Here is a 26,667-nt window from a genome sequence, read left to right as displayed (position 1 = left end):
AATATTGAGAAATTATAAAACGAAGAAGAGTGGAACACGCGTATGCATCACAAAGTGTGTGTACATATTTTTCAATTGAACAAAACGCATTCGTAGTCCTCCAAAGCTATTTACATGACTTTGTAATTTGAACAATGAGAAGTGGTTTGTCGTGTCGACGTTATAAGTTGTTAGCGACGGCGACGCTACGATATTTACCGGTGTTCAATATGCCTTTTGTGCAATGATTAACAAAATACTAAGATAACCGCGGTTCCTCAATAAAAATGTAAACGGAATACTAATGCACATTAAAAATTGGGTTATTAGAACAGCTTTCAAAATCAGTGGTGGCATGCTTCGCAAAAGAGAAATTGGCAAGAACAATAGAGCCATAAAAACAAATATATTAAGTTTCCGCAAGGATGTTCAAAGACGTTAGTACTGGCTTTTCTAGATCAGTTTAGATTAGTTTACGCTTATGGCGATAGTTTTCCACAACCAGCAATTATATTAACTAGAACTTTTGCTTATGCCAAATGGAATAGATTATTATTGTTGAGTAATTTGTCTAAAAGCTATTTGAATTACAAATCGTTTAACAATCAAATAGTACAGTAGACAAATATATTTATGCTCTAAATGAACTGCCGTATATATATAATGATATTTACGTAGAGATTCTACACGCATGATATATAATTTATCACCCTAAGTCAGATGAGTTATGTTCATTTTAACATATTAAAACATAAGTTATCTGAGGTACACTAAAATTCAAATGGAACATAGATTGAAACATAGCACTGCTTCCAGCATTCACACTCGTACATCAGACGTCAAAAAGCCTAAAAATTTTGATACATGTATGTGACTTGAATTTGTTGTGAGTTTTAACTCACACGAAGATCGTATGACTCTTTTCTCAGCGTCCAGATATTTTATACAGGGTTCAAAAATCAAACTCAAATCAAAATTCATGATTTTGATCATCATGATTTTAAAAAAAATTGATTTTTCGTGAAACTTGAAATTTTCATTAGTCTCATCATCAGTGACGCAAAAAACAAATAAAAAGGAAAAATCAGAAAAAGACGAAATCAAATCAAAACTAGAAATTAATCATCAAATTTTGTTCCCAAATCAAATCAACATTTTTTGAACCCTGATTTTATATGTGAATGCTAGAGGCAGTGCTATGATTGAATCGTTCAACATATATGTGTATATACACATTGTGTATTTGTATCATCATATCATATCATCACAACATTTCTGCTCGGATCATAAGGATCTGGTTCAATATTTGATTATTATCTTGGTATTCAACCACTCAAAATTTTCCAAGATATTGAAACAAAGAGATATTGGAACAGAAATGCCGACGGCAATTTTTGTGTTTAAATGTTAATTAAGCGCATATGTAAACAAAGCAATAACAGTTATGTTGTAACTCATTTACAATTATACAGCAATAGTATTACTTATTTACTTATAATTACACTAATAAATAACATAATGAACAATTCAGATATGATAATGTAATGATGTTATGACCATTATGTTATATTTCCAGAGGATTGGAATTCTTTTTTCAATTCTAGGCTTAGAATTCAATGTTTTCTGATAATTTCTGGTATAAAATCAACCTGCAGGAACTGTGTTTTCGATTGAGGAGAAGCCAAGAAATTATTAATATTTTACACTCAACCAGCGTATAATCAAAAATCAATTACTTCCTTGCGGTACTGCGAATAAAATCGTTTACTTCATGAAGTGTAACATTGCTATAAAAACTGATTATCCTTAACTCATCGCAAATCACTTACAAAATGTACTGCGATTGATAGTCGGACTCATTTAAGTTGTATAATAAGCAAAGCGATAAGTATATTCCATAACCCTTTATCGGTCCCCAAGATCATAATCTTCCCAGCCTCAACACAATAACGAATAAAATAATGTTCGTAATTCTGATTGAATGGCTATTTCCCTAAAACCGTATCTCTCATCCGTCCGTATGTGATATTTATTTTTATGCTTACAAAAGTTTGTTTGACCATAAAGGCGAGTTGAATCAAATGCTCAAATAAATCAGAAATAATTTTTTTGCACGAGCAAATATTTGTTGAAACAAATCAGTTCATTGAATTCGATCTCCCGCAGTATGCACGCACATAGTATTACCTTTTCAGATACTCCATTCGCATGTATCATATAGCCCAATGGCTAAACTCAATTTAAAATCATCATTCATATTAAATCAAATAAAGGCTGTTTATAAAAGCGTATTTTTACGACATCATTATAAGTATAAATCGATTGAGAATGTATTCAATAAAACTGGAAATTTACGTTTGAAAATATCAGTCACATAAGAGGACTAGACTAGATTTGACATTCTTTCATCTTTTTTTCTGTTTATTATTATTATGGGGTATCGATATCTGAGCAATATGTCAAAAAATTTAATTCCCAATTTACTATAAAAAGGACATTTCATTTTATATATAAATTGATATCACGCATACAACACAATACGTACTGTATTTGTATGCAGCAGTTTTGTTATTTTTGTGTGAAAAGGGTGTCATTTTCTTATCCTTATTTCCTCCCCTTAGCCATAGTTACACGTACTGTAGACACATAGTTTGTCATTGCTTTTGATATCCCTTTGTGTGAATTTTTTTCATTTCTTTCTTCTTTTCTGTGCATAAAGTTACCCTTCTCAATCTTTATTGACTGGCTATAAGAAATCTACACATATGATTACTATAGTTGAATAAATACACTGCTAAGAAAAACGAGATTTCGATAAATATGTCTGAAAACTAATAACGAGTGAAAATGTTTGATTCGACTTTTTTGATGTAAAGTACCTTCCCTTTCGACAATATATAAACTAAAAGGTCAAAGATCTTACTCATATCTATATCAGTAAGTTACTACTACTACTTCCACTACTTACGTTGTAACTATCGGACAATAGTTTCGTTATGATTTAAAAAAAAAATACTTGAATCTAAAAGATTAATGTTGCACCTATTGTACATTCTATTAGCTTAGTTCAAAGTGCGAAGAAGCAAACTCTCGACCTCAGTGCTCTCATAAATTTACAGTGTATTATACAAAAATTTACACGTTTTCCCTTCGTCAAAATAACATTGCGGTACGTCAACAATTTATATGCATAAGCAGAAATGTAAAGAGATATAAAAGAAACAAAAATTGTGGTCAAAATTGGCTAAATCTGATATGATCACATGTGCATGAAATTCAATTTTTTCGTTCACCAGATTTTCTTTTATTTTCCTAACAACTTTATGCGTTAAGGAGATAAAACGTTCCATAGAAATAGGAACGCATTCAATACAAATATCAAAACCAAAGTCCTAAAAAGGATAATAAAATCACATTGCTGATTGATGCGATATCTCCGTTGTTTATCCTCGGTGCACTGAGCATTATTGTATCAGTAGGAAGTGAGTCTTCGTATTCTCACATTCTTTATCATTGGTACGAGTCGATGAGTTTATGGTTTCGAAAAGCTTTCTTTGCAAGGAACGTCCTTAACAGATACCAGAACTTTTATTGACAAAGGCCTAGTTCCATTTACCTAAATCCGCACGAAATGGTCGACCTGAACAATATCTCGTCCCATAACGAAGTGTCTCTTAATCCATGTAAATCCACAACCCCAGCCATAAAATATAAGAAACAGATAAATTATTTATTTTGACAAGAAATGTTAATATTATAATCGAATTGACCAGCACAAGAAGAACTCACCAAAAAAACATTCATTCGAATTCACTTTCGTCCGGCTCAGGGGACTCTTTTAAATTGCAATATTTTACAAATCCAACAAAACGCACACATAAAGTTAAATACTGACGCATTGGTACTACATCACCTTGTGGTTTCCTTGACACATTGTTCATGGGGGAATTTATGGTCTTATTTTCGGTAAATAATGCCTGATAAAATAAATATTTTAGTTTGAAGCTGATGAATTATTGATATAATGTTAATAAAAATCTACAGACACATTATACGGCTTTAGTATACACTGTACAGTAATAATCAATTGAAATAACGGAAACCTAAACCTTTGGAGTTAAACTGCCTAAATTATCTGTACGCTCTTCCCTCTTGTATGTACGCCCGGGTGACTATAAATTATTGCTTGTAATACAAATATGACATTCTCGGTATGAGTATAATTCGGAATTTCCATTCCGAATCATCCACCACTTTTCCCATCAAACAATTTTATTTTATTTTCCAATGAAGTTATGAACAACACCAATTATTTCCATTTCGTCAGTTTTTCATCCAACAAAAGGATCAACAAACCAAAACCACATTTATAAATTTACTGTGCGATCCGATAAAAAATAATAAAAAAACGGGAAAAATACTCGCAATTTCTGATTTCAGGAAAATGATGCATAACAAATCCCACAAAATTGAATAATCTCGTAAATCTATATTAAAACAATTATTTTCTCTTTAATGCAAAATCATCTGTGTCAATATTGTATTATTTTCAATGTATCCCAGAGAATTAATGTTTGGCATATAGTCGGAGTCGATTGACTAGTCCGTCTGTAATGTACATCTATAGAGAGGAATGCACCATAACTCTGCACACAATTGTCTACACTACGTTGTAACATTATCATAATCTGATTTGGATAATGGACAAATGTTATTTCAATTGAATAGATTTGCATGTTCACATTAAATTATATTTATTATAGTTGGATAGACGAGAAAATGTTTATGTTTAATTTTATAGATAATTTTTGTAATATTGTGTGTGGTTGAGTTTATTATTTTATACTCAAAAAACCATTGGGAAACTGGCTGGTAACAAATAGCATTTTCATTTTGTTATTGTTAATTGATTTATGAGAATTTTCGATATACTATAATATCACCGAAAATAAAAAAAATCGGGAATTTCCCGTCCACTTGTAATTTGAATCTTTATTGTCTACGATTGCATTACATTCAAGATTCGATAAAATAAACAATATACTTTCTAGTATTGCAATTTATCTGTCGGCGATGCATATGAGAATGGATGTTATGATTGTTAGAATTTTGCGTGTCAAACAAAAATTTTACAGATGATAGTTTAAAGGAACTGAGCGTTAAATAAATGAATATTCTACGTCGCCATAAATTGTGACTAGAGAGTTTTCAAAAGATAAAACATTGGACTCTCATGTCGTTTTGCAATTATCTTGATATTTCGACTAGGATCTAAATTCTGTACATTTTTGAAAGTCAGAAAAAGAAAATTAATTAAGCTGCATTAAACATTTTGAACTTGTGTTACCTGGGAAGTTTCTTAGCAAAGGACGGCGGAGCTGATATGTACGTTCAGAGTCGGATTCAAAAAGCGCGACAAGCTTTCATCTCTCCAAACAATATTTGGATATCTTCACAACTAACGAGAAACGTGAAGCTGAAATTCTTCAAATCAAATTGCATCTTATTATTGCTACGGCTGTGAAACTTGGAAAATGACATCGACAACCGAGAACAAAATCATGTGGAAACGAACAGTCGTCGACGAAGCTAGGAACGCCGGGAAAGAATGGACGGAAGTCAAGGCGCTCGCACCAAACCGAATTCGATGGCGACAATTCTTAGACTTTCTATGGTCCATCGAGAAGTAAGAAGTCCGATGATGATGATGATGATGGAACATTTTGAAGCTAAATATCATTAGGATATCTGAGAGAGAATCTAGTACTTCATTCAATATAATTATTTTTTGGAGATTGAAACCATAAAGATCTACAACTCCTGATTTATTCCAGTTCGAACGGCATTAAATCTCTAGGTCGAAATTCTTATTAATATTGAATGTAATGTCACTCACTCTTTGACCTCATCACATTAAATCTATGCACTCAAACGAAGCGTTTGATTTTGATGTTTGGTCTCGCTTCAAATAACAATGAAGGAACCGCACATTAATGTGTTATCAATAGAAGAATATTGTTCATAATGACATTGGATCCCGAGAAGCATCTACCCATTTTTACTTAAATTCTGCAAGGTCATTAATGTGACACGTGGCCACAGTCACGTGCCATTATAATTGAGATAAATATTTTAAGTCGGTTGTACGATAGAGTGACAATGTCCAGCGAAAGTTTATTTTATCCATTTTAACACAAAAATAGGAAATTATCGGTTTTTCGTTTGTTTATTCGGATTTTATTTGTTGTGTTTCTTTATACACAAAATGAAATGCGGTTGTATGTACGGCATCATTAAATTAGATAGCCTTAGCGCAGTGTATTAGAAAATCATTATTAGATTATGATTATTTCATTTGGACGACAACAACAATTGCAGAGGAATAGAAATTCTGTCATGCGAAATATTTTCTTGTTGTATTATGTGGGTACATTTAATGGATTTTTTAGTTCTCGGATCTTGTAATAACGTCAGTTTATAATTACTAACAAATATACAGCTTAGATACGAAAGTATGATGTTTTACGTGTGCAAAACAGGAGAATATTTTTGAAATCTAAAACGTTTTACAAATGTCCGCCTCTGAAAGACTTACCGTAAGAATGAAAGTAATGTTACTTATGGGTAGATTCCGCCAAAAACGGTCTGTTGCGTTACAATTTTTAAGACTGAAAACTCTAGTTTAAGAAAAGTCGTAGTTTCAGGAATTAGACTGGTCCTTTCTCTATTGCCTCAAAGTGTTAAAAATTTGATCTGAGGTAACTGGTCATACAAAACTATTGCAATTGGCGGAGGTCTGCATCTGCATTTTCAAAACCATATTTCTTATGGGGATGGAAAGAGCCGGAAAAACTGTGGAACAAATCCTTTATTGGCGGAGAAAAAATTTTGATAGCGGAGAATTGCCGAGGCTCTAAAGCTCCAATTCAAGATAATATGCCCTTATGTCTAGATTAGAACATTTTCTATTTTCAGTATGGACGAAGTTCAAATGTCAGCTTTTCACAACCATAGCTAGAAACCTCAGAATGTCAGTGAATAACATTTGATACAGTTTACACCCTTTAATTTTATCGTATAAATAACTTTCAATTAACGATACAGGATTCTCTATGATTAAATACAAAATCGTTGCAAGTATTGTTGAAACCACAACATCTCCGAAGAACTTTTGGGTCTGTGTAAAAAAGTCCCAAACAATTGGTTGCTGTTGATTGATTACTGTGATAATTTGATACAGTCGGTGAACCAAATAAATGTTCAGCCCTAGTTTACCCAATGGCTGCCATTCTTTCCACGACAAGAACCATCTGATGACGCCACCAGATCCATTATGACAGGCATAAATAATCCAAGCTACTGAATAACTCCAACCTATTCGGTAGCAAGCATTATAAAAGGCATTCGCTAATATTGAACGATTGTCATCCAGTTGGATAAATGGATAATGACACAAAAGAATTGTCAACAAAACAGCAATTGAAATGACCCACAACGTAGCACTAACAAACTTGGAAATTTTCAATTTATTTCCTTTTTCGTGATGCAGCACAAATCCAAGCATAATACCGATTACCCATGATCCTAGTCGCAAGTGTGTTGGAAAGTAAAACTTTTCAAGCCATGCAAAAATTCCCTCAAGGGTTGTCCTATTAAATTGAGACAATTACAAAAATTGCTCTTACTCTCTCACTCTCGCACAAAAATGATAGACAGGCGGAATTCGTCAGAACTGATTGACCTTTTAAAACTGGCAAGCGTATTGCGATATAATCATTACATCATTTCCAAATCTTGTACTTCATTTGTTTGAACAAACATTTGAGTACGCTAGTTTATAGTGGGAGTTTGGATGATGTGAATAACACCTGTTAACCATTTCTCATAGTAATTTGTGTCTTACATTTGAAAAAAGTAAACGTTGATTCCCTTCGTGTATGTTGTTGTAAAGATACATCCTTGCACCAGTAGTACAATTACGGGTAATATCCAAAACGCTTTCCTACCCCATTTCCAAATAGGATAAATTATGATTGGGCTGATAAGAAATAGTTGAAAGTCAACCGAAAGATACCAGGAGACGTCGTAGCACTAAATTGTTGTAAAAGGTGAAATAATCAGTTTTTATGCAAATGTCACCTTTGTTCCCACCATAATTAGTTAGTATCGTTTTTCAGGTGTATGTAGTAGGGGATGAAATGATCGAAAGGGGTGATAATATTCTATTTGTAAGACTCACCGGATATAATGGATTTGTGTATACCGTCAAATGCAGCAGAGCACTCCACCAATATTTCTCACAATTTTCTGTGTAAGCATTGAAAAATGGTCCAGCGCCCAGAAACTTTGTGAATGAAACGTGGAACAAAATTATCAGAGCTAGTGATGGTGTATAACGCAAATATCGATGCAGATACATCCGGGGAATATTGACGTTTTTCCTGTGATTGTGGATAACCTTGAATACAATGATCACAATTTATCACGATTTGGCAAACCTGTCTAGGGAGTTTAACAAGGACGAAGTGACCAACAGACCACCCATTACAAAAAATGTGTCCACTGGTTTATCGTAGTTTGTGAATATTAAGTAGATGTACTTCTTGTAATAGGTAGAAGAATCGTTAAATACTGGTACGTAATCTCGATCATCGAATCTAAAAAATTGACCGTATACTGATTGATACTTCCGGAACGACGATGTCTCTTCATTATTAATTTACTAACCGATGGCCGAAAATAATCCAAAAAATTGATAACGTTCTGAGACCATTCAAGCAGTTGATCACATTTGGAGAACTAGTTTCTTTCATTGCGAACAATTTAGCTCCATTTGTATATAGAGAGAAAGCTGCTAAAAGCTTATTCGGGTCTCCTGTAAGGTTTAACATTCAGACATCGTACTTTAAAAATATAAACTCAGGTTCAATTTAAACTCACTCCCGTTATTTAACAAGACTACCTCGTAGATGGTGCTTGCGACGAGTGCAGCAAATAGTAAACTGAAGATGATTCTAAAAATAGAAGTCCGATCAGTAGCCATAACTCCGATTAAATATTTTTCTCCTCCTTACTAACATAGCAAAATAGTCGATTGTCTGAAACGGTACCGCGTCATTTGTGCGGCAAATCGCACTAACTCCCTCCAAACCGTCCTCAATTAGAAACTTATTTGAATAATCAATAATTTTGTTGACAGAACATGATGCCGGTAAACATATTCCAATGATAGGTGTCAGGTTATAATCTCGTATATTAGATTCAGGATTGGTCCAATCACGTCTTACGTTGCTACTATTCACAGCCGCTGTTACCGTTAGCATACAATGTTGCCCCTGAATGTCATTATGCCGAAACTCCACACATTCCGTATAGTGGCCAGGACTCTGAGTATTACCATGCAGTAATCCTGATGGTGTTCTGCCCCATGTATCTAACACTTTTGAAAGAAGAATAAATGTGAATTTTGACCAAATGACTCAAGATATATTTGCTTAGGCCAATATTTGTGAAACCTGATCTGTTCAATATATATAAAACAAACTGATGCTCAAAATTCAACATAAGACATAACTTATTTCACATTTCACTTACTGTTCAATGCCCACGATTCGCGCCTTTCAAAGGCAGAATCGAAGTAACTTAATTGACTGTCGCAACTAGCATCGTTATGAAGATCACTTCCACATGAGAAAGTTACAAATGTGCAAAAAATAAATGAAACTTTCACTACATATGTCATTTCAATGATGATTTCTGCAATCAAACTAAACTAATTTTCAATAATCAATCGATTCTGGTGTAAGTACAGAACGTTATCTGGCATTGACATAAAATTTAGCTCGTCTGTTTCATAAATTATTTTTAATCAATTGATGGTTACGTTTATTATCTCAATTTTTTTCGTGGAGTGTAAGAGACCTTTGCATCATGAGCAGCTACTTTTAGCGGTAAAACCAGGTTAAAATATACGGATGGAGAATAGTGTTTGGGAGTCTTTTCAAAATCGTCTCACAATTTTGAATTTTGTATATTAGAGCCCTTGAAAAAATGCGTAGCTCAATTTATTTATTTATTTTTTATTTTATTCGGAATAATCATCGACAGCATGTTTGCCAACTGATGATGAACGATTACAACCAGGGCCTATTTTCGATAATTTAAATTATCGAAAAATTATCAAAATTCTCCAAAAGTAAATTTAAGAATTTCGATAATTTTTGGAGAATTTAGAGAATTTTTCGATAATTTCGATAATTTAAATTATCGAAAATAGGCCCTGATTACAACGATTAACAATCAAACTCTTAAAAATTATAAACAGCAAATGAAACCTGACGAAACTTAGAACGAAAACCAACTATCACTACAAAAAAATTGAATAAGAAAAATAACGATCGCGTCTTAGCAATACTGAAACCAATCTTCATCCAACTATCCGGCTATGGTATCAGAAAACATGTATGAGCCAACAGCGAATTTTAGTTCACAATCATTTGACAGAGACTTGATCAAATGGCGATACGTGGCCCTATTGGCTCACGGGTCAACTAAACGACTAAAATTGTTAAAAATCCTGGGCAAATTCCAAACCGGCTCGAAAAAGCCGTAAAACACTCATGCACAGATTTAGCCTTCGCCTCGACCCCGAGAGTTTTACACCTAGACATATAAGAGGGAAGCCTGTAATTAGCGTCTCTCCTAACAGTCATACGGAGGGCATAAATGACAAAGTTCTTTTGTATCGACTCGACTCGACTCGACTCAAGACCAAGAGGGGGTCTAAGGTTTGCACGACAGTCCCTTTTTTTGAAAAGTCTTAAAAATGGAAATTTTAGCGTTCTGTGGAATTTATTCACCAATTTGAAGAATGTCTTGGCCAAAAATTTGTATCTATTATATTACCAAAAATACAAGGATATTAATATTAATACAAGTGACTATCGAGATCGACTGTCAGGAATTAATGTAGCTAAACGCATTGATACCACCCGAAAAAGACATGCTCTCAAATAGTTTCAAGAGTAATTGAATTATTTGTCTGCGATGATGGTAGAAACGAAAATTGAACGAAATAATTTTGGCAATATAAAGCCACAAACGGTTAGGTATGTACAAAGTTAGTCAATGTAAATTAGTAAATGTTGTTTAGATGGCGCCAATCCTACTGGAATCGACATCAATTTCATTTAGCGTTTCGGATTTTACCTCCATTTGGATTCAGAAATAGAAATTTTGATTTTCAAGTAAATTGAAATCCGTCGTTTTTATGGGCTGTAATGTGAATAAACAAAACGTTACACAGACACAAAATGTTTCACAGTAGTTTTGTGGGTAAAGCCTCATCGTAACGAGTATAGATGCCGCGGTGATTGTATTATAAGGTATTATCGGAAAAGCAAGCATATTATGTATATGTAACTTTCCATTGATTTGTATGGTGATAGCAGTAGCTAATTGAAATTTGATTAAATTGTTCCATGTCGCGTGAGTTAAGCTTCAGCATTGATGCTAACACGAAATTGAATTCGATATTAATGCGAACGAGTGAACTTGCATGTGTATATATAACGTTGAGTTGGATTTCTATAACCTAATTATAACAATGATTCTCTGTTTAATTAATATTGTCAATCCCTTCGTTCATGGTGGCTGATAAGACCTGACAACATATTTCTTCTATAAAATGTAAAACTTTTAATCAGACTTTTAATTCCAAAAATTCCTCCAGTAGGTTCGATTGAGTCTAATTTTGCAACTCATTTCTGTGTTCGTATAAAAAATACCTTTTTTTTCGAACAAGAATGCTATTACCTTCTCTGTTTACATGTAGGGTTTATAGGGTGTTTCCGCTCCGGAATATGTTTCACACGAAGATGAAAGAAAACTATCCGGAGAATAGGTTTCGATGGTAGGCTGTCCTCATAAGAACTAACTTTCGCATTCATTTTAGATTTTTGGTCATTTTCTAGCCAAAGTCATAAAACTGTGAAAATCTTGGAAATGTCGTCGCTCTTCAATTTTATTTCCGAATCGGCTCCAAATCCAAATCTGCTAACGCCAACAACGAGCGGTACACAGTGTGTATGATTCACTTGGCTTTATAAGAATATTAAACTGAAGAATTTCCTTGAAATCCACGTATAATTTGGAGTTGGCTATTAACCGGTGGTTGACGATAGAAATAGCTGAATATTATACGAAAACGTGGATGTTTTCCATAGTAAAACTACCCTCATACAATTAACAAATATATTTGTTGTAACATTAAATCGCAATGTTATATAGAAATGTAAAAGGATAAGTTTTATTGAGTGCAATTAACGACGATGTAACCTCTGTCTCTCACAATGTTATAATCATAAAGTAAGTTATTTTCTACTTACTCATCGTCACTTCAACATAATTTTGCTGATAAAAGCTATGTACATTGTAAAGCAATTAAAGCCGGATAATAACATAAATTTTATTTGCCATTTTAATTAGTGCATTTCGAAACACGCGTTTCATTTCCGAAGGCATACCCTGTGACTGATATTTTATTGTTCAAGTTTATATTCTATATCTAAATGAAACAAAAAATTGTGTGCAGGGGAGGATGGCTATGTTACCAGTAATTTATTTTATCCGAAGATAATTAACAAAAACGGAATTATCTTAGACTTTAACTTATTTTTTATGACTTGCACAAAAACTTGAAATGATTTTCTTTCGCATTTAAATGAATTTTGATATTTTTACTGCTAATTAAAATTTCCCTTAATAACTTCTAGCAATTTTGGTAATAACAATAATATTTTCGTTATTATTGTTTCGTGTGCGGAAAGGCATGATCCTGTTCATTCAATATGCACCAAGAAGAAACAAACTTTCCTATTATAATCTCTTTTGGCTTTGTAATTACAATTTGATGTAGGTGGGTTCGTAGTTCGCAGAATATATATCAAATATCAACAACACTCAACATCAGAGTATATCAAACCGACATAAAAGAGCGCCAGATAAATTGTTATTCTGACAAAAATGATAAATTACCTGATCCCATAGCCCATTTTGTAATTTAAAATTTTTGACTTTGAAATTTACTCGTGCCACAATTAGACGATTTTCTATAAAACACCATTCACCCCTATCTACTGCCTATGCATCACATTTGTGTCGGATGGTAAATAAAGAAGGCACTGACAACCTCTCATCCCCACAATTCAACATTAACCAAACATGATACCGAACCGATTTATTTAAATTTATGCGAAAACGGTTAGAAAATAGATCGACAGCAGATATATAGACACAAAATGCAAAAAAATCATGTCATGGGAGTATGGATATTGGATAAGTCTTCTATTCTGATGGATTTGATGTAACCTGGGACGCTTATTTTTTGATATGACTTTCATAGTCGACGCGCCAATGCATTTTTGATCTGAGGTGTGAACACATTTGATAAACTTGTGAAAATCGGGATTTCACGGGATTTTGATGCTTATTTCGGATGAAACCCTCATTGTGCCTTCTTTTTAGGACAATTGTTTTAACCCTTAACTTAGTGTTGGCGAATTCTCATTTACCAATTTGACCTCGTCGATACAACACTTTCTTTGATACAGGGTTTTTCAGGGGATGGGCTGTATTTAAACATTTTACGTTTTAATACCCTTCTATAGAGATCATTAAAAATTTATTGAGGTACGATAACACTTTTATGATAAAAGTATGGAAATGCAGAAATTAAAGGAAGGAAAGAAATATAATTGTCCCGACAGAACATAACCAAATTAAAACGAAAACCTTTTCTAGACAAACTTTTCATTTATGGAAGCCAAGTAAAAAAATATAAAAATGTAAAATGAAAACGAATAAAACAATAATAAGTTTTATGATGAGTTGTTAAAATTAAATAAAATCGCAGGAATAAATGCCCATCAACATCGCCCTTCGGATGCTTTGTTTTCTTTTCTTTTTTAACGTATTCCAGATAAAATGAATTACTCTGAAGCCCGGCAATATAACATCCATTTCATCAAAGTAATAGATTTTTTACGGTTTATTTCGTTGACTTTAAATTAATTTTTTTAATTAGTCAGCTTAAATTATTATTAGCGTTTTCACATTAAATTACAAGAATTTTGATTTTTTATTTGGATAAACTTATTATTTCAGCCATTCTTTATACCGTTTCTTTGGAAAATATAGTTGTTGTGTTGTGTGGCACATCTGGTTACCAACGATGTAGAAGACGAAAAAAACGATGCAGAAGAAAGAACATTTTAACATTTTATAGGTCATTAAAATCCATAAAAAATACCAAAAAATAAATAAAGTTCAATCATAAAGTTACAAAATATTCCAAAGAATTATTGTTATCTTCTTTTATAATTCGAAATAAAGAGTTGGTCACGTACGTGCTGTAATGTGTTTATCTATATGTATGGTTTTGATGAGCAATGGTTTTCGGTTTGCAATAAAACATAATATTAAAATTGTCTACTGTTAAAAATTTATTACCACTGTCTTAGTTGTCAGACAGTTGCTAATACACAATGTATCATTTTGATTCATTTAAAGAATGATGATTGTAAATGGGAATTTATGTGTCACAGAAACAAAAAAATAACTGATGATCTACAAGTCAAATCGGTGCATTGATTCTAAATCTAAATGATTGTAGAAGAAAAAAAAATCTTCAATAAAAAGTGTTATACGGTGACATAGGTCTAGACATATTATTCACCCTTGTTCTAGAAATCCAAGAGTAGGTCCTTGTCGTTGTTACAATCATAATTGCTACAGTTGTGGGGGGGCTGACTAACTAACTAACTTTATTATTGCTAACTGACAATAGATATTTGTCATAATTGACATAGATTTTCAATATTTAATAATTAATCAGATCATTTCGAAGGATTAAAATGAAAGCAAAATAAAATGATCGAGTCTGGTTTTTGAATCGATCATTTTATTTTGCTTTCATTTAATAATTTTTTTGCGAAATTTTTTGAAAGAAGTTGTATATGTTCCTCGTGCACCAATGAACAGGACAATAATTTTGATGTTCTTGGCTTTAACCTTTCAATTCGTTAATTTCCTTCCCACTAAACACACTGTGATAAAAGCGACCATAAATTATCTCACCTTCAACGCTTTAGTAAAACATTAATTCTGGGCCACAAAATGCAGGCGTGAGGAAAACCAATAAGACAACATTTTGTCAAACCCGTAATTTACCAAACTCATGAGAAAATAAACAAAGCTCATGGAGCGTACGTACGCTATGTTTATACGTTGTGTTGTATACGCAGAAAACGTGCACAAAATCTCCTTCAAATGTTCTAGTTCATGTATTGCAAACCTTAATTGCACACTCCAACAACAACAATATAACTGAACGGACACATTGAAAATTGACCATGGGATAATGTCAATACCAATTAGCAATGGTCACCGTAGTACAATCTATTTAATTTCTGTTTGTGACCAAAGCTGTGACAATGTTTAATCAAACATCTATCGGAAAATTCAACTCGGCGTACACGCTTCCAATGTTTCCTCAAAATGTTTGGATGGTGATCTCGTATTATACATATCGTGTACAATTAAGTGTTCATTATTGCGTTATCCTCAAACAATAAATGCGTTTATGTATACCATGAAAACCCCCCCAATATTTTTCATCTGGCTGTGTTGTGAAACAAATATAGTCAGAATCAATTCGAATCCGATACGTCGATATTTCCGCATTGTAATCGAATGAGATGTGACTGATGTTTAGAATATTGCAGTCAGGATAAATGTTATAAATACAAATGTATGCCCATAAGTCATTAATGGCACGAACACCCTAAATCGTAACATCTTTAATTTTTTTTTTGTCAACGAAAGTAATTAGTAGTTTTGTATGTTCAACTACATATCACTTATCTAGTAACATATGTCATTGTTTGCATCTATTAGATTGCATTGCATGGTAATTTAAATTTGAAAAACAAATTCAAATAAAAAACCATATGGTTGGTGTAACAACACGGAATAGAGAGAGTGCTTTAATGATTGTATTTCTATATCATTAACCCCCTAATTTTGTCAATTTTAGTTGCGCTTTTTTATACGTTTATAGTTTAAGAGGAGTCAACAATTTTAACTTAAAAAGTCTTCACACTAATCAAGACTTTTAACCTTTTCGGAGTAGAAATGTTTACAAAATTGAGTCATTGAAAATCAATTGAAGTTAACATATTGGTTTGAACTTTGCGACTTATGAAGTCACTCGGGCATAAAACATTTTGATAAACAGGTTGGTTTGGGTTGAGTTTGAAAGGGGTTATAAGTCTAGGTCGTTGAACCTGTTGTGCCGAATCACTAGCCTAACTAAAATTGATTATTCAAATATTCCGAAGATTGTCCTTTCACCATTATTTGCGACTGATTTCATTTTATTTCCACAGCAACATTTATTTTAGTTCGAACTAACAAAGCGGATAATATATGTTTCAAGTTTGTCTTTTGACGATATTGATTTTGCATACATCAACAACCTAAAATTAACACGAAGAATGTTCAATCAAAAAGAATACAGAAACCGCTGAATCATCAAACGCACTAACCTCAAAGACAATGTTAGTTTAAGCAGCTCAACCACTAAAACTAATTGAATACATACTCTCACACCCTTCATACATTTAAATGATTAAAATCATCTAACTAAAACCAATTAATCCTTGAAATATTCTACAAAGGCACGGTAATTTAACAACATCAAACAAATAATATTAGGAAATTTCCATTTCGCCGTAACCCTCCAACACTCTTATAAGAAAACTTTCTCAGATGGAAAGCTACGATAACACCTCTTTGGCTGTGTATAAACAAATACCGCACAAACTTTGCATATCCGAGAAAATGTCAAATCCATCTTATTCATATATGAGACTCCTTAATAGAAACTGAATGAACAGACACTTTATGTGAAATAGAAAGCAAATGGGACAATAACGCAAACTGTATGATTACACAATATTACCATTGACTACATATATGTGAGGCGTAGAATGGTTACATCCTTTGAAGATGTATTACAAACTACAAAAGCTGAAAAGAAAATGGACAAACTCAAATGTTTACACGTCAAAGCTCTGAGAATTCTATGTTCGACAAACGACTGCTACAAAGGAAGGATCATAAAAAGGATTGACAATGTACATGCATTCTCAAGTTATTTATTGTTCTTCACATTAAAGAAAACTTTGTTTGCATATAATCCCTTGGCTGGGTGTGTATAGACTCTACGCCTTATCACACATAATATATCGAATGTTGATTGCCTTTTACGGTTAATTTAAAGTTACAAAATTCTCCCCCATTTTACATGTTGTTGCAACATTTTCGACACCATCGTCTGGTTTTGTATCGTAACACCAATAGCCAACGGATGGCTGGTCAATTTAATGGTTTTTATGGTTCCATCTACCTAACTATGTACTATAGAAACACATAACAGAGGATAGGATATTTACAAATTGCTTTACGATGATAGACGGAAATTTCGAATGAGAAAACTGAAAAGTTTAATTCATTACGGAAGTGAATTTCATGTGCGCTACTTTTGACTACTTCAGTTAAATTTTAGGGGTCGATTTGAATTGCCACTTTAATTAAATTTGAATAAGGTTAGTAATTTGATTTTGATTGTAGGATTTCCTTGTGAACAAGGGGTCGATAACTGTTGATTTGCTCATAACAATAATTTCATAATTTTCTCAACAAAAATGATGTGATGTCCTCTTTAAATGTTTTCGATTCGTTGCCTCAGCAGACCTTTCCCTAAATTACATAGATAGATAAGAATAAGATCTACTTTCTCGGATCATTGATTCTCATTGCCCTATTGGTGATTTTCTGTTCTGTCACATCTAATAACTCTTCCGTAAGTATAAGTATAGTCTATAACTGAAATAATTTGATCATGGAAGTCTTGTGTTGTGTTACAATCCAGATGTGTAGGAAGCAAATCGGTTTACCCTCCGATAATCTCATTTGTTACGTTTCTAGCATCCACCCAAATATTGAATGTAATCATCCCACAGTAACAAATGGAACGCAATTTATATCAAAAGAATTAAGAAGACATTTTGTTACATAACACGAAGTATGACAATATACCACTAAACAGAGATTTTTTTCTTAGCCTTCTCGTTCGTGTAACATGGCGAGAAAATGTGTATATTAAAATATACTCCGTCGCATCATAATAAGGGTGAGTGTGGTGAACTGAGTAATTCAATATTATAAATCTAGGTGCGCTATAAGAAATTTGATTATGTAAGTTTAGTGGACCGTGAAGGGATAGAAATCATGAAATCGTATTTATTTTCTTCGTTTTAATCTTGAATGGTGAGATCTTGTCAATCATTCACTGTCTGTGTTTATGTATAAGAATGTGATTTAATTTAATTATATCGAAGATGACGACGAGATGAGGTCTTTTTTTGCTCTTTGTTCAAAAGATTATTTTCGTTTGTCAGCCACTATTTCGAAAGGAATTATAAATTAAGCGGCGATGCATTTTAAATTTAAAGCCAAAGTCTGTAACTGAATTCACCTAATTGATTGTCGTGGTATTATGGTGGACAAAATTTTGAAACGAAAATGACTTTTTTTTAATTTGTACCTTCACGTGCAGTGTATCAGGTTTTCGTTGTGATTTCACTGTTTGTGTCTGGATTTTTTGATCGGTTGCATAATATGCAACAATGTAATCACAAATATACAACTGATTTGACAACACGATCTATAAAATATGAAAATTATATCCGAAGATCTCTTAGGTCATAAGCTATAAGTAATAAATTCAGTTCAACAAAGATTCTTTTATAATTCACTTTTCTTGAAATTTCCATGCAACAAAGTCTATTTCTTTGTCGTCGCGCATACAATGCAACAACAACCCCTATTATATTTAAACCACTATTTGAAATTCTCACCGTAAAAATGTTTAACGATATCTTCTTTATAACAAAATAGAATCGCAAACATTTTTATGAGGCAGGATTTTATCATAATAAACCACTAGCAGTATCACAATGGAAATTATTACGTCCCCATATATTATTAAATACATTGGCAACGAGTCAATACATTTTATTCGACCATACATTCTTAAATAATGTCTTCGGTGTGTTTTGAACTCAGCAATTCATAATGGATGAGTAGCAAATCGAATCGATTGTGGAATATAAAATTGTTATTAGATGTAAGTCCACATTGGTACACCCTCCCGGGAAGTAGTAAACAAATTTACCGAGAAACTAATGGGACATACTGAATCAGTTGCTGCATAAATTTCAACAATATTATGGACAGGGACACCAGACCAGATTGTCCTAATAAATCTCCGAAGAAAATGATGTGAGACCACCCTGAACTTTTTCGGCTTTCCATTTCGCACTAGCTGCTGTGCAAGATATATTATGGACTGAGACACTAAACCATATTTTCCTAATAAATCTCTAAAGAAAACGATGTCAGACTACCCTGAACTTTTTTCGGCTTTCCGTTTCCCTAAGGACCAAAGAAGCACTAGCTGTTGTGCAAGATATATTCATATAGAAACGGGTTTAACCATAAAATGCGATGAAATTTCGCTGACCATAACAAGGTTTACAATTTAAGCCTGATGCGTGCAACGTTAATGTATATCTGTCCGAGAAATCAAAAACATTTCAATCTACAATGTTGCTTATGGATGGATTTAGTTGCGTATGACAATATTTAATCTTGATTTATGATTTACAAATAAATAAATAAATTCTTTTCACGCATATAATATGTTCACATTGTAACACAACCACTAATAGACAGTGTATACCGTATACAAGAAGTTTAACGTTATTATCATTTGAAAAAAAAACTAAACAATTCCATTCACCAAAATAATAACCTACATAAACGAATGACGAAGAAACATCTAAAAATTGTGAGTTGGACTCACATGCATCCCTACATAGTCCACCATACATTGTTGCATTTTATTACACATTTGCAAACAAATTGCTTCGTTTGCCTAATTTATATAAATAAACTAGTTCCTTTCGGGATAAAAATATTTTTTTACGATTTCTTATTGTGTTCATTTAACTGCTCTCAGCGGGTCATATGGTTCCATAAATAGGTTGACATGTTATTTTATTTCAAGTAATTTTTATTTTCAAAATATATCGTACAATACAATGTAGGTATGGTGTACTATACATATTATTTTGGAAGAATTTGTTCTATCTTCTTTACGCAAATGAATTACATTTTAAATTTTGGATTTGCAAATTTACATTTATACTACATATGGGTACACATTGGAGTCCTTAAATATCGTCATTCCGATTCACTATATATTGCCAAAGTAAATTGCTTAATAATAATCCACTTGACACCTTATCTCTGCCTATAATATTTCCGATGTGCTTAATGCATAAAGCATAAACATAAAAATAAATTGCGTTTTATTTATTCATAGTCAATCAGATAACGATTGTATGACTTGACCAGCATCCACATAGGACGTTATAATGTAGCCATTGTCTTGAATGCTGCACTTCGGAAAAACACTTCAATTTTGAGATAAAAATTGGGCGTTATATTACCAACAGCATTAGATTGGTAGAGTAAGCAAACATTTATCGTCGGTAAAGACCTACAACTTACATGCATAGAGACGCTAGCTTAGCTCCCTGCTTGTATAGTATATATGACACAAATAAGAGGACGTTAAAAAAAGCGTTCAATGATACTTTATCATAAGGTGCTAAACGAATTTAACGATCTATTATTCAGTGGAAATGAATTCGATGATAGGAAAAAAGGAGGAAAATAAAACAAAACGAAGTGACTATTTGCACCCAGTAAATAGCATCTACCAAAACAAAGTCTGTGTAGTTTGTAAGGGTCGTAATCCTTAAAGAAATTCAAAACGTATTGAAAATACGGAGTGACTATTCGACACCAGTGTCGAATAGCCACACAACACAGTGCATGCTATTTGACACCGGTGTCGAATAGCCATACAACACAGGGCATGCTATTTGACACCGGTGTCGAATAGCCACACAACACAGTGTATGCTATTTGACACCGGTGTCGAATAGCCCAACAACACAGTACATGCTAATTGACACCAGACGCACTCATTTGTTTGGTTTTAAATATACGCAATGGTTAAAATTACTATTAAATGTGAAATTCAAATATTGATGTCAATAGGTTGTGGTTTCCGCAATGTTGGTATTTCGTGTAAGAAGGTCAAGAGGGGTCGATATTAGTAACGATGATAAATTGACATATTAGCTAAAAATTGTTGGTGCTCTGAACGTTGGAGATCCGTTGTTGTTGTTCTCTTTTCAAATAATTACATTCTGAATTTCTAATTGGAGTTTCCGACAATTGTAAAAAATATTCTCAGTGTATAGAGAAAACTGAAAATTAAAAATCAAAGAATAAAACAATTTTGCACTCAAGAAATAGCTAAATCATATTGGTTCCCCGTCTGATGATTGTTCTAAACCTGGATCGAAATATAGCGAAATTATAATTTTGACTAATGGTTAGTTAAAGTAACTAGAACTGGTACAATAATTATCAGAAATCGTAAACCGTATTGGAATGAAATTAAATTTGAAAAGAAAAATTTGGTTCACGGGTGGGGACCGAACCCACAACCTTCAACTTGCCGGGAGACAGTAAATGTTCGTATGTACGGAAAGCGACAGCGTTACATGTTGAGTATGTGTGTGTTGTAGAAAAGTTCGACAATTGATCAGCTTGTGTGCAACACACGATATGAGCTGTGACGTAGCATTTGAAAGAACGGTTCAAAATTAGAGTTGAAAAGAAGATGTCCACGGTGGCCCAATGGATAGAGCATCAGCCCGGCAAGTTGAAGGTTGTGGGTTCGGTCCCCACCCGTGAACCAAATTTTTCTTTTCAAATTTAATTTCATTCCAATACGGTTTACGATTTCCGAAATTATAAATTCACAACCAGATCCAAATCATCAGTGAAATAATGAAACATACCAAAACATCTTCAATGCCAGGCTCAACCCGTAATTCCCAACATTTATTATTTTCAATGCATATCAGTCTTACAGTTCCAACAAAATAACGAATTCTAAGAATTTAAATTTTTTTTCGCAATTCCGGTCCATAATCATCACCTTTCCATGCATCCATTTAATGTCGTTTTGAAGGTACTTATTTCACTGTATTCCCGGACACAGTGCAATATGAACTTTTTTTTCGCACGCAGTGAGATACCAACTTTTTTTCGCACGCTAAAGAATCTATTACCTTCAACGAAGGCTAAATTTTTATAAACGGCTGTAGAGTCAAGGCTGTATACTTTGGGGAGGTCACGCAGATGCAGATACGCGGGTTACACACCACGTTTTATACAAAAAATTCACTACGCCATACAAATTTAATTTTGGTGAATTTGTTTGTATGGAAAAGGTGTGTTCCCGCATATCTAATAAAATGGCGGTCTGCGTGACCTCCCCAAAGTATACAGCCTTGTATAGAGTCACACAATTATACCGAACGTATTGTTGAAGCGTATATACTAAGCATTGACTACTCGATTTCATTCAACGCGTTACATCACATTGCAATGTGTATTATAATGCAGCCTTCTTGATCGTTCATGACCCAAAATCACATAAATTCTTGTCAGGTTTAAATTTTTATTCCTTAAAAGTATGTGGTCTAAAACTAGGATCCCATATGCTTGTGTTTCTGATCTTATATTAAAAATAATTTAATGAGTAAAGTCTGTTAAAATTAGAAGCTATACTGTATCTGTTCTTAATGATTAGGTCTCTCCTATAAAGTTACGCTAGAAATGGTAAAATTTGACGCCAATGTGATTTAGATATCTTTTTATCACAATTTCAAAAATGCAATGCGAAGATATGCATCTGAAAAAGTGAGAGAAATCAAAAATGGTGGTTTGATGAACTTTGCGAAGTGTTAAAAAAACTCAAATACTTTATCTACAGCTAGGGAAAAGCACTTATTAAACAAATAAAGTTTTCGTTTCTAGTTAACCTGTGATTTTTTTAGAAAACAAAATATATAGTCTAGATTAGCCAGACAACACAGCTGATGCTATTCGACACCCACCTTTGGGAGCCAGAAATAAATTTCGCGCGCGCGAAATTTATTTCTGGCTCCCAAAGGTGGGTGTCGAATAGCATCAGCTGTGTTGTCTGGCTAATCGACACTAGTGTCAATTAGCATCTACTGTGTTGTGTGGCTAATCGACACCGGATGCAAATAGCACGCACTGTGTTGTCTGGCTATTCGACACCGGTGTCAAATAGCATGCACTGTGTTGATTGGCTATTCGCATCCGGTGTCAAATAGCCACACAACACAGTGCATGCTATTTGACACCGGTGCCGAATAGCATCGGCCTTGAAAATATTTCAGTTGATATTATTGCTTGTATTAAACCATGAAAGAAATTTTAGGTGATCTGTTGTTAAACTGCTCGTCTCCTCAATTCTCTTTTTTAAATTTTTATGGACATTTGTTTGAAAAGTATTTTTGAGGCGATTTGTAAAGTGAATGATAATACTCAATTTCTACCTTTTATTCACTTATAAAGGGTACAGTTTATGAAATGAAGAGAGTATCTAAAGCACTGCAAATATTTACTAACATTAGATGTGTACATATTTGCACATTAGTCGCTAAACCCATCAAGTTTTTTCGTTTTACTTTCTCGAAATTCAGAGCATTCTGCAGCAAAATAAATAGAAACATAATGGATGAATATTGAAGATTAACTTAAAATTGATAAACATTTTAAAGAAATCAAACACAACAGATAAACAAAAAAATAAATCAATTTTGAGCGAAAGTGGAGTGTTCTGAGAATGTTACAACACAGCTACTTCCGGGTCTCATTACATAAGGTATTAGATCGCAAATATAGACCGCCAGATAAGTTTACGAACTCTTCGTTATAGTATTTTGAGAAGAGTTAGGAACAAACAGTTTTTTGTACGAGAGTAAAATCATTTCGATGTCGAACTTTCAATGTCTTGAATGAAGCACATTTTGTCATCTAATAAGAACAGAAAATTTCTACTTTCAGATCGGAGTTGGTCGAATGCCTGTAAATTTATGCCAAACGGAGTTGAAAAGGTAATGGTTGAAAGAGGAGATTGTTAGTAGAAACAGTAAAAGCCAATAATTAACTTGAAACTTGGCTTCAGGGTAATGCAGGATTGCAGGAAAAATGTGATGTGCTCTCTTTTAGATAAAAAAATCATTTATTGCTTACAAAATAAAAAAATGCACTCAATCATAATGGAATATTCCATTATGGCTTTCGTAGCGTGCAACTCTTTTCATAAAAATGATATCATAAAACGAATGCTACTGGGAGATTACCCAATTTTATTCACACTTTACTTTGTTATAAGATAAACTATAATGCGCCAAAGTGATGATATTCAAATGTATACACAAAGCACAAAACAGTAAAGCTTTTAATGGCGTTCGTGTCTTTGATAATAGCGAAATGATGCAACTTTGTCGTATCTTTTAATATTTGTATCAAAGGCTATTAATTCTTTGATAATGGAGATTTTTAATCATTTCGAAATATTAAATTAAAGACCAGAGAAATGAGCGGTTGCTACTTCGGTTCGTTTTTATATCCTTCAAAATAAAACATGGAATGGATAATACGGATTATCTGATAGAATGGAGAGTTGACTAACCGTATTCAAACATATAGAGGGATTCTTCTGAATTTCGACTGGCCGAAATCGGCACTATTTTTTCCTGGACTTTTTTACATATGCCTAGTTAGGCCTTGGTGCATAGGCCCCAAAACCAGTTTCAGATATTTTTGATCTTCCATACCTGGTTGGTTGTAAGTGGCCAAAAGTCGAAAAATGGGGTTTCGTAGTCCGGATTTCATTTCCGTAAGGTGACGAGGACACGGGCGTGTGTGGGTTCGTTGGAAAGCTGAGGTCAAATACTCCTGGTGCAAATATTATTTTAATAAAATTTGCTGATTATCGGACGAAAATATGACTTCCGGAAAATTTCTCGAAATCAAAGTAACCTCGGTGAACTTTGATGAGTTCTGTGACCTCACTAATGCAATTATTTGATTAAATTATTACTTATTATGAATGTGGAGGACCTCAGCTTTACAGCGATACGTATATTTAGTAGTTGCATTGATTTTGAGAAATTTCCCGGAAGTCATATTTTCGTCCGATAATCAGCAAATTTTATGAAGTTAATATTTGCCCCAGGAGTACTTGACCTCAGCTTTCCAACGAACCCACACACGCCCGTGTCCTCGTCACCTTTCGGAAATGAAATCCGGACTACGAAACCCCATTTTTCGACTTTTGGCCACTTACAACCAACCAGGTAAGGAAGATCAAAAATATCTGTTTTGACTCGTTTTGGGGCCTAGGCACCAAGGCCTAACTAGGCATATATAAAAAAGTCGTGGAAAAAATAGCGCCGATTTCGGTCAGTCGAAATTCAAAAGAATCCCTCATAGTCATCTATTGGCGACATTGGCCACAAGAACAAGCTATGAGTTCTGATTAGTACTCTTTTATAATAGCGTATCGTATCATGTATGACACAAATATTGAAGTAATAGATTCCACATTAAACTTAAATGAAGTCACAGATATAATTTATTTTGTTGTGAGACGATTACTATTTTTAAAAGTTAAATTACCAGCAACAATGTCAGCTATATTTTCAATCGCATACAGACTTAGATTTTCATGCTTGAACTAACATAACTAAGAATTCACATTAAAGTCTCAAATCCGATAATACAAAAACTATTTTTACGAGAAAAAAAAATCAAATTATTTTCCACCACATGACACATTCACCCTTTTCAATACAACAATAAGTAAAATGAATCTCCATTAACTAAATTGCAGCACATCATTTTTCAAATAATAAAATTTAGCATTCGAATGTTGAACACTAATGTACCCGTACTATCTATCTATCGGAAGAATCATTTATTATAAAACGCCACCGAAAGGAATTTTGTGTTCAAATTTTCAATTTTATAATGTTTTCCCATTTTTAATGCTGGGTACTGTGAAAAGGGTGAAATTCTAAATTTGTAATCATTGTTGACAAGAGATTTATATTTCGATTTTAAATTGATTTTTTGATTTGATAAGTTTTCGGTAATTTTTTTTTTATTCTCAGGCAGAATCTATAAAAAAAATTTCGTTGATGTAGCTTACTATACAAATTAAGAACAGACCCAGATCCGGAAAGGTCAAATATAGTTCATTAATCGAACCAACTTGAACTGCAATTAACCTGCTTCCATTACGCACACAAATGGCTTTGAGTGCATTCAATTAATTGTTAAATAAATTTCCTGTAACTCAGTCGGTTAAATGACCGCTATGTTCAGGTGGTCACAAACTCTATTCTATTGCATGTTCTCAAAAATGCTTTTACAAACCATTTAAACAATGTACAGGACACATACCTGTACCGTAATTGTTAAACCGAAACTGTCAATTCTCGAATGGAAAAATCTGCATACGTTCCCTTGATGTCACAACATAGTATGTGTAATCGTGTCCACATACCTACTTCAAAATAACTCATTTACAAAACCGCA

The 26,667-nt window shown here is 33.3% G+C and overlaps 1 protein-coding gene and 1 long non-coding RNA gene across 2 annotated transcripts; one reads left to right on the top strand and one right to left on the bottom strand.

Annotated features, from left to right (window-relative positions):
• Nucleotides 1-6,973: 6,973 nt before the first annotated feature.
• On the bottom strand, nt 6,974-9,721 carry LOC119075572 (nose resistant to fluoxetine protein 6-like). The gene is made up of 8 exons (XM_037182039.1): nt 9,574-9,721; nt 9,058-9,418; nt 8,920-8,993; nt 8,707-8,854; nt 8,478-8,636; nt 8,219-8,420; nt 7,883-8,070; nt 6,974-7,628 (listed from the first exon to the last, which is right to left on the bottom strand). Exons 1-8 carry the CDS (start codon nt 9,719-9,721, stop codon nt 6,974-6,976), a joined length of 1,935 nt encoding a protein of 644 aa, XP_037037934.1.
• A 2,587-nt stretch (nt 9,722-12,308) lies between these two features.
• Nucleotides 12,309-24,943, top strand: LOC119075849. Its single transcript, XR_005087484.1, has 3 exons — nt 12,309-12,319; nt 22,865-22,869; nt 24,775-24,943. It is a non-coding gene; the product is annotated as an uncharacterized LOC119075849 (long non-coding RNA).
• The last annotated feature ends 1,724 nt before the right edge of the window (nt 24,944-26,667 follow it).

This window comes from Bradysia coprophila, unplaced genomic scaffold, assembly GCF_014529535.1.
Source record: "Bradysia coprophila strain Holo2 unplaced genomic scaffold, BU_Bcop_v1 contig_232, whole genome shotgun sequence".
Classification (NCBI taxonomy): domain Eukaryota; kingdom Metazoa; phylum Arthropoda; class Insecta; order Diptera; family Sciaridae; genus Bradysia; species Bradysia coprophila.
The sequence above is the reverse complement of the archived record's forward strand: the minus strand, read 5'-3'. Positions and strand labels throughout refer to the sequence as shown.